This window comes from Liolophura sinensis, chromosome 10, assembly GCF_032854445.1.
Source record: "Liolophura sinensis isolate JHLJ2023 chromosome 10, CUHK_Ljap_v2, whole genome shotgun sequence".
In the NCBI taxonomy this organism is placed as follows: Eukaryota; Metazoa; Mollusca; class Polyplacophora; order Chitonida; family Chitonidae; genus Liolophura; species Liolophura sinensis.
The window spans coordinates 34,486,355-34,504,815 of NC_088304.1; the positions used below are offsets into that span (position 1 = coordinate 34,486,355).

Below are 18,461 nucleotides of genomic sequence, written 5' to 3' on the forward strand. Positions count from 1 at the left end.
AGTTGAAACGAAAACATTCTTGTAACTGTCCATACTATAATTACACCTTATAAATGGAACTCGTAAAACTCCTTCCCGCCCGTATCAAGACGGTCCAAAACTCTGAACTCATTAGTTTTTTCGTTTATTACGTCACAATTATCGATGTACGTTGGTTATAAAACATATATGAAGTACACACGCACTGCAGTGTCACAGGAGAAAGCGATGCGTTTTAGATGTACATGTAATTCCTGAAGTGTATCTGGTGGTGGACTGTTGGTGTCATTAGGCCTATTTTGTAATTTTGAAATTCATAAGTCAAGTGTTACCAAAAATTTTTAACTTGCACTATTGCAAGCAAACGCGACGTGACAGCAGTGGTGTCAGGCCCTGGAACCAGGATATGTGTTCGTTCATACGGCATTCAAAGACGTTATTCATACATATCACAGTCAAGTAAGATACATATTTATGTATTTCCATCTGACCATACATGTATCTATCCAAGCATTTTATGAAACATCATTGAAGGAGATCATCATACAAATGTCATGACGTTTAGAAATGTACCGAGAGATTAGAGCCCACCTCCACAAGGCATATAACTACTAGACAAATGCAAATGTGAACACATGCTGGAGAAAAAAGCTGCCACAGCCTTACAGGTGGAGTCGCGATTGACAAAACAGTTCTGACCGTTTTGCAAGCTTCTGTGCTGTACCATACACTGAGTATTCATGAAGTATTTATTTATTTATTTATTTATTTATTTATCTATTTATTTGATTGGTGTTTTACGTCACCTCAAGAATATTTCACTTATATACGACGACGACACTTTATCCATGAAGTACCGTAATAAGCGTTATAAGAAGTTCTTTGATCGTCCAGATGAGCTTGGACTGGATCACTCGGACTAAGAACTGGATTACGATAGTCCCTTAACCCCCCCCCCACCCCACTCCCCTCCACGCTTCACCCTTACCCCAGGCAAATTTGCACTCATGTCACCCCCTCTCCACCCGCTCACATATCTTGATATGTCGTCCCCTGCACCACCGCCCTTGACGGGATAATGACTGCTCCCTGAAATGCATTAATAAAACACCACGTGACCTTTTTTCCTCTTCATTCTCAGAGAAGACGCGTGAAGATGTCGGATCGTAAGTATTCAATTGTTCGTTATATCCCAGCTTGATCGCTGTTTAATCGTTATGGAAAATACGCACAGAACACCGTTTATGCTTTTGTGAATGTTATGTGTCGTGTACTGATGTCCAAACGGTGATTGTGCGGGATATGTCTGGTCTAAATCAGGCCTGACAAAGAGGTAGCCATATTAGAAATTTTTCAGGCTTGTTCGGCCATTAACTTTATCCGCCATGTTGCTTACTTTCTGATGAGTGATATTCTTGACAAAAGTACAGTTTAGTTGTTCGATCGTAAAGATCCTCACATGGATCTTTGTGGCAGCAGTAATATCACTGCTTGACGCAGAAGAAGTATTTGTCCCATTCGTACGTCTTGTACGTCACCAAATCCTCTTACCGGGTGTACGGCATGTGCGCGGGTAAGAATATTTCATTAAGAGATTTATGTCTGATTATTTTGAGTTTTATCCCACAAAGTAAACATGTGGCGTTTACTAGTTACCCACTGAAAAGAAAATGTCATTATTTATCAAATGTATTTCCGTAAATAGGCCAAATTGTACATTTTGCATGCCCACTTACAATTAACATTGTGTTATCATTTTATTTTCAGAATATAGTGGTTATACCGCAGGGGCAGTTGGGGCCCAACCCAGGTAATGCTGCTCCTTTGTTTTGTGACCTGCTTGACATTGATTTACTCTTCAGAATTGTTTTATTGGCTTGAAAATTTACAAAATTTGCTACACTAATGAAATGAATAAAATCAAAATGCTAAATGCATGTGCTGATGTAGCAACATTGCTTCAAAATGGTTACCATCAGTAGATTTGGTAGGCCAAAGCCTTCATTTTATGATTTCATTGTTAACAGCAACTCTTTCAAATCCTGAGTTGTAATCTATAAATAGTATGCATTATGTTGAAAATAACAAAAGCCTAGGAATGTCTACAATGAGGCCGGTTATAATTTCATTCAGGTAATGTTCTTTATGATAGGATTTTATGCTTGTGTAATTGAATGTAATGCATTTTTCTTTTCAGCTACAACTATTCAGGTTACAGTAGTACGGAAAGCAGTGGGTACACCCAACCTGCCAGCTATGCTCAACAGGTACAACATTTGGAATATTTAGGATTTGTAACTAATCTTGGTCAGATTAGAGTGGGTTTAAAGTGGGTGTTGTGAAGTGAGGTCGCTGTCCATTGTTAGCTATTGATTATCTTCTCAGATGCTTGCTTAGAGATGTTCTTAAATTAGATGTCCTATCATCTGCCATGTGATGTAAACATCAAACATTGTAAAGTTTCATTTAAATCTGCATAATAGAGGAAGTTATTTGTTCTGCAGAAGTTTTATCACTCGTTAACCTATACAGTCTAAGGCAAGGATATTTCTAAATGTTATATTGATATTTCTTCATGGTGTAAAATTTTGTTTGTAGCCTGCAGCAGGTACAGCAGCTTATGGCCAGAATTACAGTTATGGACAGACAGGCTACACCCAGGCAGCCCCGCAGGCAACGCAGCAGACTTCTTATGACCAAACTTCATATGCTCAGACAGGTAGGGGACACTGGCAGAGTGTGGCTGGGATTTTACAACATTCGCCAATTCTGTATTCATGTTAGTCTCCTCCAATAAAAGAAAGTCTGTGATTTGATAAAATTAAGAGGTGTTGGTATTTTTTTCAAATCTGATAAGTGAACTGAAGTTAATGTGTGTATAGATATATATACAGGGTTAGATCCAGGAATTTTGGGCCGTGTCAAGTTCTTTTTTGAAATAAAGAAAGCCAGTAGGTCTAGAAAAAAAATTCTTTTGAGAAGATTTAATTTCATTTTACACCACTGTTCTTTTGATAGACAATGTCATGCCCTAGATCTAACACTGATATGTATATTTAATTTTGTTGCTCTGAAGCAGCCTGTTCAGACACATGAACCAGAAAGGCAGGGGGTGTAGTTTGAGGGTTTAGATCACTTGGCGAGTCCAGCAATTTCCTGGCCAGACTCTGGAGATGTAGCTACCATTTTCTTACTTACCTTCTCACTTATTTTCTACAGCCCCCTCCACTCAGCAAGCTTACGGACAGTACGGCCAACAAAGTTACTCTCAGCAGCCAAGTGACAACTCGGGCTACGGCCAGACGGCTTCTTATTCTCAACCAGGTAGCCGTCCTCGGGAACTAATCCTCTTGTTTGTGAAATCTCTGCATCAAGGAATTCATTCACTCACAGGAGTGTATCCATCTCCAGTGGTTCTGTGCCTAACAGCAGCTTGTGCAGAGAAAACTAGTTAATATGTAGTGCAAAAGTGGAAATCTTGTGTAACCTTCTGCTCTATCTCATTACCAAAAAATTTTTTTTCTGCTGTTCTGTGAAATCTGGGATTTGCAAAAGGGAAATACATCGTAATGGAAAATGTTTACTTTCGTAAATTGCTGGTGTCTCTTTATACATGTAAATGCATAAAGAAAAATTTTTATTACAATTTCGAAGGTAGATGAAAAACTTGCCATTTTGATGTTTTTCTCCATGTAAATCCCAGATATAAAATGAAGGCATTTTTGAAACTGTGTAAAACTGCTGAAGTAGGAAATAACAAGCATTGCAGCAGAGATGGATGAAACACGCATTCATCTGCAAAGAGCCTGTGGACTGGAACGTTCGTGCTCAGCCTACCAGCAGAAATAGATGTGTGTTCCCTGGAATTCTGCACTGAGACCACACAGGGACTCCAGAGAGTGTTGAAGGAATCTTGGGCAGTTTGGACAGGGTGTAATTCTACAAATGTTTGTTGTGATTGACAGGTTATGGTCAGACTGCTGCGCAGACCACGAGCAGTTCGTACGGCCAACAGAGCTACGGACAGCAGTCTCAGCCTCAGCAGAGCAGTTACACCAGTCCTCCACAGCAACAGTCTCAAAGCTACGGGGCCCAGCAGCAACAGAGCTACGGGGGGCAGTCACAGGGGGGCTACGACAGCAGCAGTTACGGCAGTGACCAGTCCAGTGGATACGGAGGTGAGCTTGCAATTGTATCATAGCGTTACACTGGTATTGAAATCAGCGGCCTCATTTGGATTTATTGTCCCGTTTTATGTTATTCTCATGACAAGTGGAGAGTCTCGCGGACGTTGTAAACATGGCCTGTTCTAAGCAAGAAAGACAAGGTTATGCCATCATTATAACAGGTGGATAACCGTTAAGAAATGTGCATTTCTGATCCACCGTCATAATGAATTGCGTTTTCAGGCAATAAAATTTATCAACCATAGTATGTCTGGGTCAAAATGTGTGATATCTTAAATGCAAAGGTGATGAACTTGACAAACAAGATTATCCAATAAGATTAATTGTTTGGGAATATCTCAGATTACATGTAGTCTGTGTGATACAGCATGGCACTGTGCAATCTACAACAATCATTTATGTCTGAAAATATATGAATATCTGCATCTTAGTGATTTAAACTGTGGGAAAGATGGAAATTTTCCGATTTTTATTTCTTTTATTTCACTTGCTTGTAATGGTTGTTTGCCTTTGTTTCAGGTCGCTATGGTAGCGGAGGTAGTAGCGGGGGACCAGGGGGTGGTGGTGGCAGTAGTTATGGGTGAGTCTATTATTTGATTACGTGGGATACTGGGTGGAATCACCATGATTATACTCAATATGTCAACCTCTAAGCAAGAAAGACAAGGTTATACCTATTTTAAACAAGTGATGGTGTGAACATGTGTATATGGAGTGGGGGCAAAACAATGTTTTGGTTTTAGACAAGCACGAAAAGAAAATAGGATGCAAGTGCATCAGGGTTAAAAGAAAGTGGAAAAGCCTGTATTTATGGCTGAAATGGTGTCAGACAACATTACAAGGTGGTTGTTAACAGAATGTAAGAAGGCGTAAACTGTGGATCACCTGGTTTTGATATTTTTTTTTCTTTTGGATAAAAATGTATTGTTCGTATAACCCCATATTGTGTGTTTTCTGAGTACTTTTCTCACAGGTTACAGTGTTATCATCTACTCTTCATACATTTATTTGCAAAGATTTAAAATTTAGCACTTATGGTGAAAAGTTTAAAAAACCAAAACGAAAAGAGAAAAAAAAAAGGGATCAAGTGTGTATTTGAAGAGATAGCCTCAAATGTTAGCTCTGAGGAAGGTGTATTGGTTGGTTTTAGTCCTGTTGGAAATATGCTATTGCATATAGGTGTATACAGTGGCTCTGGTTGGTGAACAGCTCTTATGGTTTGAGCAGCTTTATGCTTTAGTTATTTAGGACATTCAAGTATGTTTTTTCACTCCTGGTTGTGTATTATTATCTAGTTGTGAATGAGGAATACTGGTGTCTTAGCTGATCAGAAAATGTTTGTTACATACACTAAACTGCTGAAATAGAGGTGTCATATTAAATTATTAAATTTAGCAGTTATGAAGATCCCCACATAATGGGGAAACAATACCGTTGTGATTTCGTTTTTGTTACTGATTTCCATAGTGCCTTCTGGATGTCGACTAAGGAAGGAAAATTCAGGCGTATAATTGGCTGTCAATGAGGAATGGAGTAAATCTTGGAGTTATCTTACCTTTGACAACACCCAGATGGCACTGTGCCTGTCTTGGTCATTGCCCATAATGGGGCCTCTGTTGGTTAGCGTGCTAGCGCAGCGTAATGACCCAGAAAACTCTCGCTAATGCAGTTGCTGTGAGTTCAAGTCCAGCTCATGCTGGCTTCCTCTCCAGCTGTACATGGGAAGGTCTGCCAGCATCCTGCAGATGGTCGTGTGCTTCCGCGGGCTCTGCCCACTTTGCTCTCACCATTCTGCTGGCCACTGTCATATAAGTGAAATATTCTTGTATGGCATAAAACACCAATCAAATAAATATTGCCCATAACTGAGTATTTACTATTGTTTCCCTTTTGTTTCATTACAGTATTGTTATATTCTGTTGGTTTCCTTTGTCCATATAACTGAAAGCTGTATACATGTATGAAGTGAAACATTCATGAGTAGCTCTGTATTAAACCTCAGTTAAATAAGTCTATCCAGAGGTGGCCAGCAGTGGACCTGGTTTATTGTTTTCCTTGTTCAACCCATAACCCAGGAAAATGAAAGGATTGGCTGGTTTGTTTGACAAGTGTGAATGTGACCATGCAGAAGCTTGAAGTCCGTACAGCACAAGTTCACAACGCAGAGATAATGTTTAGTGGAGCAGAATATCTGTAAACAAAAACTGGAAGGTGCTATAAAAGCTGAGTGCTATGCTCCAAGCCTGTTAGAAATTGACTCCTGATTGGTTTTGATGGATTGTTATATGCAAGACTGCCGTTAAACGACTTAGTGCTATGAGAAGATGTAAAAGAAGCCGAGAATACATGTAAATGTGAAAGTACATGCATATTTTTATATCTCGTGGAGACTATGTAGATCATTGCATGGAGTGGTTAGCTATGTAATTAGAATGCTTATGGTCATAATTTGTTCTTTTGTGTTTCTTTTCTTTTTTTTTATGCTTCTCTGAGCAGAAAGGCAGTAAAGTAAAACATTTGCTGTCAGCATTTAATCTATTTATATCAAGCTTGTTTGGACAGGGAGCAATGTCTGTGACTTGTGTGTATATTTTTAAGATAAAAAGATCTGGACTGCAAAAGGAGTGATTTGGTCAGCATGATACAGAAATTGTAGATCATAGATTGAATGATCAGTTCACCCGCCTTGTTTTATGGATGGGTTGTATTTTTGGGAGGAGATGTGCCATCGACATGCCAACAAGACAAATGTTGTATAGTTTGTGGGTTTTGCCATTGTAGACTGTTAGCACGCCATGTGCAAATACAGTATACAGTGTTCAAAAGGTTAAGGTAATAGTGTTTGCTGATGGCTTTATACCATTTTTGTTCAGGTCTTAGTATTGAAAGGTTTTGGTATTTTTCTTCCTGCTCACATATTAAGAAGGGGTGAAGTGAAAAGGTTAATCCAGCTCTATTACAGGTGTTCAAATTACAACTACTGCGTGGAAACGGGAATAGGGTTCTGTGGAAAATTAAAGCTGCTGTAAAAGGTGTTGGTATGAAGAAGTGATTAATTGCTCACACATGTGGGTTGATAAGTGTTGCCAGGGGCCACTTTCATGAAACCTTGGAAATCAGTTTTTTCGTAACTTTTCTCGTGAACGACTTCACCTTGGCGCTATAACTTGGACAATGTGTTTTATGAAAAAAGTTGCGAAAAATGTGACTAAGGATATTTAATGAAGGTGGGCCCACGGTTATATAATGCCTGCTTTAATAGCAGGCGAGCAGAAAAGTTTTTTCATCACCTATGGATTTGAAATGTTCAAGAATCACAGTGGGCATGACTCAATCAAAAAGTGGGCTAAACTCCTTAAGACATGGTGATCTAAGATATGTGTTCAATGTATTGAAATGTTTGCTGTGGAGTGTATCCTTAACACTGATCAATGATCATGCTACATGCTCAAGGTGTGATTAAACTGGTCATCGTCAACAAGAAAGACCAGATACCTGTGTCACAAAGCCCACATAGCATTGAGTGCACTTAACTTCCAAGGCCACCAGTACTGTAGGTATTATGTCGCGTGGTAATTATGTGATCTTAGCACTATGTGCCCTTTGTGAACCGGGTCTCAGTATTTACAATGTATTAATGTGTCAACAAACAAGGTGTCTACATCTTAGTATTGAAGGTGTTCTGTGTGTGTTATTTATGTTTACATATGCCAGTACTGGTATAATAACACATTGGTTTATTAGATGTTGTGTGTTGTGGCAAGTGCCCAGCCTTGTGTGTGAGTTAGACCCAACCAGAGCCACTGAAGGGCATTAACACGATATATTGGCCAGGTTTTCTTGACAACGTTAGACTGTCTAGCCTTCTATTGTTGATACAGTTCGGTATGGTTGCAAAGCAGAAGAATGCAAAATTGGTATATAATATGTATGATGTGTAACAATTGATGACCAGCAAAAAGTGTGATCGCCAAACGAGGTGTTGAGATGGCGAGACGACAGAAGACCAGTGAAGACTGGCATTCTGAGCGTACAGTCAGCTCGCGCACGGTGGCCACGCCCACCGTCAGCGGCTGCCTGTACTCATCAGATTTTGTGTAATTTCAGCGGAGGACGCGGTGGAGGTTACAACAAAGGTGGTAAGTGGTAGTAGGGTCCACAGCCTCTACTTTACATTGTTTCTAATCTGTCAGTCTGCAAATAAGTGTTAATATTGGTATATATGTTAGTCAGTATTGTGGTCATTATGCCGACATGGTTCAGGTTACATTAACTGGTCAGTTTGGTGTTCACAATTACATGTATGTGTCTAACAGGCACAGTTATTCTAATAACGGTTTATCAAGGTGGTCAGCAAAATTATGAGGGTGATAATGTCGTGGCTTGATCCGAACATAGATCCATTCGGTTGTCCATGACACAATGATGTAATGTGTACATGAAGGGTTATAAAAATGTGCAGAAGCACTAATAGGTTTTACGAACAAGTGCAAATTATTTAGTCACTTTATGATGTATTGAAACACTAGATTGGTGTCCATCAGAGCGAGTAAAAAGCTGATCTCGGGGATGTGGTGTAAGGATTACAACTCTGAAGCATTGTATGTGCTCAAAGAGTAGGTGGGGGGGGGGGGAAATGTGACAACTAAGTGTTTGAACGGTTTAACGAGGAAGTGTCTGGTGTACAGAATCTAAAGGTCTCATGTCAGGTTGATCTATGGCATTTGATATGTTGCTTTATGGGAAGGTTACAATCGAGATTTTACAACACGAAGGTGCGTTATGAAGCATGGTAATGAGGTGAATGTATTGTACATGTGTACGAGTTGATATTCACATGCAGACCTTAACATTAGAGACAGAGGGGAAGAAAGGTTATTGTGCCCAGTGTTTTGGGCTAGACAGCTCTCTAGAGAGGGAAACAAATCTGCGTTCTACCTACTAGAACAACACTACCAAATATGATTATCCATGATCAATGGCCAGACTTGGAGTTGTTACTCCAGTAGGTAAAGAACACAGCTATTCAGTTTCATCTTCTACCAGATTTTCTTCCCTTTGTAGAGGTCCTGACACTGTGTGTTGAAACAAATCAATTTATCTGCAAAAAGATGTGCATTTGAAAGTTGCACAGGTTTGAAGATTAGGCTTGGCTTTATAGTGTATAATTGCACCTTTATGCAGTGTGTGTGTTGCAAGAAGAACAATATTGTGTTCATACTCCTTACAGCACATGCGCTGCTCTCCATGTTCACTTTACATCTCTGCCACCACTCAGAGATTTTGTAAAGAAATCTTAAACAAGGTAAAAGGGGTCACAGTGATGAAGCAGAAAATGGTGTCAGAAATAACAAAGGCACTATTTTCACCTTTGCTTCTATTAACACTTGACATGCACACATTCATTTCTTCTAAATCATGCACAACGTTAATTTATTCCACTGAACTCCTGAAACCGTTTTATTGACGAATACTGATTAACTAGGCTTGTGAGAGGATATTAGTGATGAGGCTAAGCCTCGCAACAAGCCTACTTGGAATCGCACAGGTCAAACTTGTCAAGTGGTGGCAGTGGTGAAAAGCGAGTGGACATGCGCTGTAAGCAGTATGTATGGTGTTAACAGGATGGCTGTAGTCCAAGCCTTGATGGTAGCAAATCTGCAAAGTGAAACTTGTGGTCATAGCGCCTGAAATGTTCCAAGTCCTTGTAAAGCTACACATTGTCACCTGTTTGTTTATGTAATCCACTTAACTTACCTGTATTTGAATTTATTTACAGGTAACAGTTCCTATGGCGCAGGAGGTTAGTGCATTCTTGATTTCATTATGTCTTACTCAATTTATGTACAGTGAGTAAATACTCCAGGCTGTCTGTAAAAGCCTTTTGTTTGGCATAACCTAACGTGGAAAAATGAATATGGGATTGTATGAATGACAGTTTGTTTCATAAGGCTGATGAAAAGACAGATGTTTAATGAAATTACCACGGAGAGGAAAACAAATTTACATCAAAATCCCAATAGAAAACAGTGCGGTTGTGCCTAACAAATCGTTTCAATGATGGCTTAATGTGCTGTGGATGTAGATAGTGCTGCTTGTACAGCTGATCTGAAGGTCTTGCGAACCCAAACCGTGTAAACATGTTCCTTCTTTGCTTCATTGTGACTGTGTTGAGAGGACCCTATTCACAGAAATATTTTTTTAGAAATTTAGATCAAGTATATGTAACTTGGCAAACAGGATGATTTGTTGCTTTTCACGATAAATCTCAATTCCTGTTTGAATAGTAAAACTTTTTACTTGTCTGCAGTAATCTGGCAATCTGAAATTATTGGTTGTTTGAGGCAATGTGGCCATTTCTTTTCCGTTTGGGTGCTAAAAGTGCCATTTTTTGGGGGTTTTTTTTGAAGTGTTATTGCTTTGCTAATGTGAATTAGCATATGGTCATCTTGTTAAGACAAGCGCTATTTTAATCAAGTTACCACATGTACTACAGCGTGCTACCAGGACATTTATTATTACTAAGCTATTGTTGCCTTTTTCGTTTCCTCTCGCTGTTTTTGACAAATCAGTACCAGTCTGTTGTAGTATACTCCTGGTCACTCTCTGAAGGCTTGGGTCATTAGCTTTGGGAGATGATGTATTTGAAATAAGTGTAATTCAATTCAACCTTTTTCTATGGTGGTATTTCCGTAGAATCAAGAACATTTTAAGGCTTGGCCTTCCATCAGGCTGTTGTGCCTATTTAAGGGGATTAAATGCAAAGTAGAGGAGCTAGATAATCCTAAATGGTAACAAGTTTCTAGCAGATCACTACCTCCGGTGCTAGCTTAGAAATTTACAGAACCAGATTATATGGCTTCCAGTTTTGCCTGACCTATCCCAAAGCAAGAAGTGAACCATCATAAAGTCAGAAGTCCCTTTTTTCAAACCATTTTGGCTTTATTCTGGCTAAAGCTGTCTGATTAAACAAACCATGTTAAAGGAGAAGAAAACTTAAAAACATGACACTATAGGCTGAAAAGAGAACATTTTTTCCTACCTGGTGTTGCCTGCTGCATAATTTTGTGATTTTCCTCGCCTGTGTCCAACATTCTGCTTTCCCAATCGTCAAGCAGAAAACAAACTGTACTGTTCACTGCTTTCTGTGAAGAAGAGTTCTAGCGGAAATATACATACTACACTTCAGTGGTTTCCGACGGCAATTCTCCTCCTAACACAGAAGACTTCAGGACTAGTTCTTAGGCAAAATGGAGTTGCCCACAGCAGATTTTGGCGCTGACTTTATTTATAATTTATCAACTTGAGGTACAGATTAGAATTTGTTTTGTGACATGCACCGGCGAGGAAATACATCCCCTTTAAATGGTATTTGATTGATATTTATATTTTCTTCTCCTTTAAACCATGTGTGGGCTTTGTTCTGTATCAGCCTTCACAAGATTTTGTTTTCTGCGAACAGGAGAAGCCAAGCAAACCAGTTTACAGTAATATTTCCAGTGGCCATTTTCATTTTTACATAGGAAAAGGTTGAAGTGTTAAGGAAGAAAATAGGCCAAGCTTTGTCTTGTCTCTGGGTACAGACCTGATTAATGTTACAATGTATTGGTGAGGTTCTTGATAAAATGTTCTAGTTGCCACCCTCGTGCTGCCAATGTCCCCTGCCTCTTTGTCATCCGTGTAAACCATGCACACTCCTGCTCTGATAGATTCACTCAGGCTGAGCAGTCTTCATAAGGCCAACTTATGAAGACTTGAGCAGCAATTCCATCCTTCAACGCCCAGCTGATAATGATTAACATGTTAACTGTGAAGTTAGCCTTGTTCAGGTGTTCCTATGGTTCCCCTGTGCTCACTAGATGCATTAAATACCACTTTACCCACCTAGAGAGATCACAGTATATGCGTTTAGACAACCTACTGCGAGGTACCGTCACAAGCGGTGCTTTGCCCGCAGCAGATTTACAGTAAGACTTCCATCTATCTTAATTACTTCAGCTTGTCAGGTTTGTCAGGTATCTTGTGGATGGAGGGTGGTCACTTCAAGCACCTTCTTTGCTCCACACATAAACCACACAGCTGTCAAATGGCTAAAAAAAATTTTGCTGTTGAATCACTGTTACTGGTTGCTGATTAAAAGTTACTACCATTGAAACTCAACCTAGTCCATGAAATTGAGTTTTGCAAGAAAATGATGTTATAACAGGATGGTTTTGTTGCTCCAGTTGTGTTCTTGCCTAAATATATAGTCCAGCATTTTGTCATTCTGTAAAGTACTGGCCATGCAATCGCAGGAGTGTGCAGCCCCCCTTTTTCTTTAGAGCTTCTGTGTTCTGTCTAGATTGCAGCGTGTGTCACTTGTCTGTAACTAGCTCCTTTATAGTGCAGCTGGGTAACCCTGTGTCACTGACTCCTCTTTTTCTGTACAACCACTCGTAGAACAAATGGAGACACAGGTGGACACTATATTCGTGTCCGGGCTCCCTGACACCGTCAATGAAGAGGACCTGAAAAAACACTTCGGCAGTATTGGCATCATTAAGGTACCTTTATACATTCCATTTCCTTCATTCATTCATCCATCCATTTCCTGTTAACAACGTCAGCATTAGGTAATATGAATTCAAACGATAAAAGACATGCAGACAAATATAAATAAGTTAAAATTCTTTTTAAAGATCTACTTTTAACTTTATTGCTCTTAAGAAATACCTAGTAAGTCTTATGGCATTGGGCTTCAGTAGTGCATCCTTTGCAATCTACCAGATCGTGAGTAAAACCTACATTTCGTGTACCAAGATGTCGCATAAGTGCCAAATATACATGTAAACCGTTGTCATCGCTGTATACAAGTCCTTAGGACCCTTTGAGAAGATATAATGTTGTTGATGTAAACTCTAATGTAATGCTGGGCTCCTGCTCGTGCCTCGACACAGATGGACAAGAAGACCATGTCCCCTAAAATCTGGATCTACAAAGATAAAATGACAAACCGGCCGAAGGGGGAGGCAACTGTGACGTTTGATGATCCGGAGACTGCCAGCGCAGCCATCAAGTGGTTTAATGGTTTGTACTCCATGTGCCTGACTCACAAGTTTTCCTTCTTCACTAGCCTCTGCTCTATCATATCTCTCTACTTTGCCTCGTGACTTCTTCACATTGCTGGCTTCGAGTGTTCCTTCTGCTTCCTCTTTTGTGTGGTGGTTCTTTGTGTTTGATCTTGTCTACCTACCGAGTGTGTTGTATTGATCGTGCTGTGGGCTTGGATCACAGTGCAAACCCCTGTAAAATGGACACAATAACTGCAGAAATAAAAATTTGAATGTACCTTTTTGTTGAAGTAAATAAGTCCTTGAACATTTCACTTCATGTAGCGATGTTTTGTTTTGGAATGGCACTTAATTTAAGTGCAGCAGAACAGTGTATTCCTTTTTTGCATTTACTTAAGATGCCTTAATGTATGTGCACTGGACAAATATCATCCTGGACTGTATTATTCGTCTTCCGGAAAATCGCCGCGTCTCCACTTCTGTTTTTCTGTGATCCAAGTTCCATGTTACTTTTGTCACTTTTCTCTCCCATCCAACCCACACCTTTCTCCCCAGTAGATTTGTTACTTGTTTAGGTTCCATTGTGGCTTGTGCTCCAGGGTGGCAAACTTGTGATATGCTTGTAGTTGGTGGGGCGGGGGGGTGTTATTGACGGTTAGGTTTCTTTCCAGGCTTATCAGTTGTGGTTTTGGAAGAATGGGGTGAGTGGAAACTACCATTTATAATGGCTCCACCATACAAAGCTGTGCTACATGTAGCCTAAGTTGGCTGTAATACTTCAACAATATGTGCGCTCCCTTTTTTTTTACCTTGTCGTCCTGGTAGTTACAATCATTGCAGTTGTGGATAGAAACTTGGTCCATGGAATTGTCTTGGTGAAACATTTCAGAACAGGCCAGACGGCAAGGCCTCAAATCATTTAGGCCACATGTTTTGCAACGACTCCAAAAAATTCATGTTATCAAGTATTCATTAGATAGATGAATGGAATAGACAGGTATTATTGAATATAGCCGACACCGAGTTACAAGTTTCCACAAAACGAGACTGATCAAAATCATAGATGTAATTATTTGCTGCGCGTGTCCACAAAGCTGCACGTCTTGTCAACAAACCAAGACTACCTGTTAGATCTTCCAGGCGAACAGCTGTTGTGAGTACAACATACACAGTCCACTGCTCTTCTTGTAATGTTTATACTTCACTCAGGGTTTCCAACCCTGATCCTACATCCAAAGCATTATGCCAGGTGTGAATTATAAAATCAAACCTCATTCATCATCACACATGTAATCTTAACTCTGCTGTTTCCAGGTCAGCCTTTCTTGGGAGGTCCCGTTGTGAATGTGGAGTTGGCCCAGAGGAAAGCCTCTTCCTTCTCAATGAGGGGAGGACGAGGTGGACGAGGAGGTGAGTAATCAGAAGTTAAGCAGGTGACCATTATACCTGGTCAGGGCTATCAAATCTAAACTCTCTAACATGCGAAAACCTACACTGTCTGATCTGATTTTTGGAAAACAGAGAGTATTTGACGTTTGAGACTGTTATTGAAGAAGACAGTCAGGTTCTTGAAGGGGCTGCTTTGAGAGCAGGCTACCCAGGTGCTTGGCAAGGGAGATAATTTACTTTGGTTTCCTCCACCCATAAACCAAATCAATGTAATGCAGGGAACAAAATTTGCATGTGTATTGTGTCCAGGAATCGCCACCATGCATTCATAATTTACAGTCGAAAACTGGGATCTTCGTAATAAAGACACGACAAACTTAAATGGAAATAGGGATTGAGCAGGGTGGAATTAGTTGATTTTACTTGGCCTGTGGGTGTTTTCCTACTGAAAGCTCCTGTGGAAATTTTGCTATTGGCCAGCTGTGTTTTATGGTATGTTAATGATGCCAGTGTATATGATTTACAGGCGGACGTGGTGGAGGACGTGGTGGATTTGATGGAGATCGTGGCCGAGGAGGCGGCGGTGGTGGAGGAGGAGGTAGGTTTCAGTAACAATGTTACCCATATTTCTCATCCTTTTCACATTTGAAAGAGTGACTTTCAGTGCAATTTATGTACACTTTTGATTTTCGAAACAAAGCTTTTGGTTGGTTTGCCCAGTTTCAGGGGTTTACATGAAGTATAAGGTTATCAGTCTGCTCAGAATAAACATCAATTAACATTTTGGAAATATACAAAAAGGTTGGATTAGGTACCTGTTTCTTGGTTTTATTTTAGATTATATCTTTGAGTTACTGCAATTTGCTCAGAATTGTTTGATACGTTGTGACATGCATTAGTACCTTAGGATCAGTTGGGTTTCCCTTTCACATAAACTGAATTGCCACTATGTAAATAGGGTAAGTTTGACAAGGCCTACTACGTAAACACCAACCAAATGTATGTAGCAAATGCTCATGGTTTCCCCCAGAAGGAAAATATTGATTTGTGTCTTGCACCTTGTTTTACTTTCAGTATTGATGTGTAGACATGCTGAAGAACACTTTCTGCAACATACATTAGCATATGCGATCATTGATAAATTATTTTCTTTTATTTATAGGTGGTCAACCAAGACAAGGTGACTGGATCTGTCCACAAGAGTAAGTTTTTCTTCTGTTGTTCTGTGAAATCTTGTGTAACTATTAACAAAACTTTGTAATGAGCCCACTTTATGAATAAAGACTGAAGTTCAATAAAATTTAACACTAATCGTTGTACTTTTGTAGTGTTCCTTTGCTAATATTATCAGACTCATGTACCTAGACTGTTTTAGCTTTGACAAGCTCATTCGGCTGGCCACGTTTTTAAAATCCGATTTTCCTCCCAGTATAATGCTGGCCCCCTTTGTACAAGCGATATATTCCTGGCTATTGCATAAAACACCAATCAACTAAATAAATTTAGCCCATTATCATCTAACATGGGCCTTTCACTTTACTGAAAAGGGCCAGAGTGCAAAATGACCTTGACTCCTTGGGAGTTGACCGGAATTGACAGTTGTTTCTATGGTGTTCAGAAGTTATACAGTTTGCGTGATGTATTTACAGGAGCTGTGCTAACACCAACTTTGGCTGGAGAAATGAGTGTAACCGGTGTCGTACCCCTAGGCCAGATGGAGAGGGCGGATTTGACGATGATGGTAAGATAATGTTGATACTAATGGACGAATGCGAAGGAAACTACATTCTTTACACTGATTATGAAGTAAAACCCCAGTATCTTTACAGAATTTGTCAGAGTAACCACCCGGCTGTATGAACTGTGTAACAGAAGGGTGAGCATTTCCTTGAAGTTGTGATTTACTGGTCATCTTAATGCCATCAGTTAAGTGCAAAATTGAATTGGAAGTGAAAATTGTAGATGTGTTAATTATGGCTATACTATAGCCATATATACTATACAGGCAAAATTAAAACTGCACTATCAAGATAGAAGGCTTGGAAATTAGAGACCTTACAATGTTAGCTTAAAACTTGTCCCGAGTGTTGTCTGAGGTTTGATGTCTTCGCTTGCACTTGCATCTGTTTAACAAAATCTGTTGTTTGAAAACTTTTTGCAGGTGGTCGGCGAGGTCGGGGCCGTGGACGTGGCTTTGGTGGTGGCCGTGGAGGATTTGGTGACCGTGGTGGCCGGGGAGGCAGAGGTGGATTCGGAGGAGGCCGTGGTGGTTTTGGTGACCGTGGAGGTCGTGGTGGGTTCCGTGGAGGCCCCAGAGGAGGGTACGGTGACCGTGGGGATAGAGGCCGTGGAGGGTAGGTTTAGTCATTACTCAAAGTACATATTGAGAATTTACTTTGGGTTTTACAGGATGGGATTTGTTGTAAAGTATGGGTGTATGTTTTTTTATCATAAAAGAAAATTATTGCTCAGAAAATTACCTGGAGATGGATGTAGTGTTAAGATGAAATTGTGTAAGTTACCTGATCATAACGTGTAGCTCATGATGGAGTTAGTGATGACATCGGGAACGAACCCCTTTACAAGTAATGAACCGGTCAAGATTAACCTTTATTTCATCTGGAAAATGGTATAAGAGTAAATGTCGAAATATTTCTTTTAAAATGGACTGAGTTTTGTGCTCTCAAGGTTTGGTAGAGCCAGTTGTCCGCGAAATTCAATAGAACTCTGTGGATTCCACCTTTGATTGTGATTGCTGTCATTTAAATGAAATTCTTCAGCACTGCGTTAAACATCAATATGACTTCATGAATTTAACCTTTGATTCTGATTTCCTTTCAGCCGTGACGACAGAGGCGATAGGAGACCAAGACCGTACTGAGAAAAACAAAGTTTTACTCTTTTAAACTCCTAGAGTGTTTTCTTTATTTTATTTCCTGGCCATGTTTCCGATTCCTATAAAATGGATCAAAACATTTGGGTGGAAATCCATGTGACTATTCAAATATATGTTAATGTCTTCAAACTCGTCATCACAATCACTGTTCATTTCATTCACCCATTTGTCAATTCATTGCCTCATTTGGCGAAAACATTGTGACGTGTTTTCTTGTAATAAAATGTCAGAAATTATACGAAGTTGGTTCCTTGTTTTGTATTGTAGGTTATTTGTCGGCCCAGACTCGCCCATTATAGGTTGTGATTATAGGTTATACACGAGTGCATTGATTTTCATTACTGTGTATGTAGTAAATCTGTCAAGTTCAACCTCAAAAGAGTGTGTCACCTGTCTTTCGCATGGTACCAACCCATGCAGTTTGCACTTTATCTAAAATACATAGAGATCATCATCACACTGTGCTTATCTGCATCGTCGTATCTGCTAGAGTCTGCCAGAGAACGAGAGCAGATGTGACGATGCAGGTCTGCACGGTATAATGATAATCTATTTATCATATACCTTCTATTGACACTACTTTGGGGGGCATAAAATCCAGATATCTCTTCAGACCACTTTGCTTAGCGTATAGTGTCTGGCAGTGCACAGGCCGTCGTTACGCTCACAAACTATTACGCACATGGATTTCGTTCTAGATATAGCATATTTCAAAATAGTTGACCACCGCACAAGACACAAAACATTGGGTAAAAAAAAAATGAAAATAAACAAAGAAAATATGAGAAAACAAAGACTCGGAAAAACGGTGGAAATATTATTTATACATCAAGTAAGTATAGCTGGCTTTTCGAAACACACATGCTATCTGAATGCAAGAACTGTAACGTTTATATAAACATCATCTCAAACCTGACAAGTGGCATTTTGAAATTGAGTATGGCAGCTGTAAAGTGCGGT

General features: G+C 39.8%; 1 protein-coding gene across 5 annotated transcripts; it reads left to right on the forward strand.

Moving 5' to 3' along the window:
• The first annotated feature begins 1,103 nt into the window (after nt 1-1,103).
• Nucleotides 1,104-17,743, forward strand: LOC135476081 (TATA-binding protein-associated factor 2N-like). Of its 5 annotated transcripts, XM_064755980.1 has the most exons (17): nt 1,104-1,145; nt 1,747-1,789; nt 2,177-2,246; nt 2,578-2,698; nt 3,199-3,303; nt 3,945-4,157; nt 4,686-4,746; nt 8,274-8,305; nt 9,946-9,969; nt 12,606-12,709; nt 13,103-13,232; nt 14,531-14,626; nt 15,132-15,203; nt 15,768-15,807; nt 16,255-16,346; nt 16,767-16,959; nt 17,447-17,743. In XM_064755980.1, the coding sequence occupies exons 1-17, from the start codon at nt 1,136-1,138 to the stop codon at nt 17,484-17,486; spliced, it is 1,446 nt and encodes a 481-aa protein (XP_064612050.1). In that variant the 5' UTR covers nt 1,104-1,135; the 3' UTR covers nt 17,487-17,743. The 5 variants fall into 5 exon arrangements, with proteins under 5 accessions (XP_064612050.1, XP_064612051.1, XP_064612053.1 ...); XM_064755981.1 differs by lacking the exon at nt 3,199-3,303; XM_064755982.1 differs by lacking the exon at nt 8,274-8,305 and having other exon boundaries at nt 1,118-1,145.
• Nucleotides 17,744-18,461: the final 718 nt, after the last annotated feature.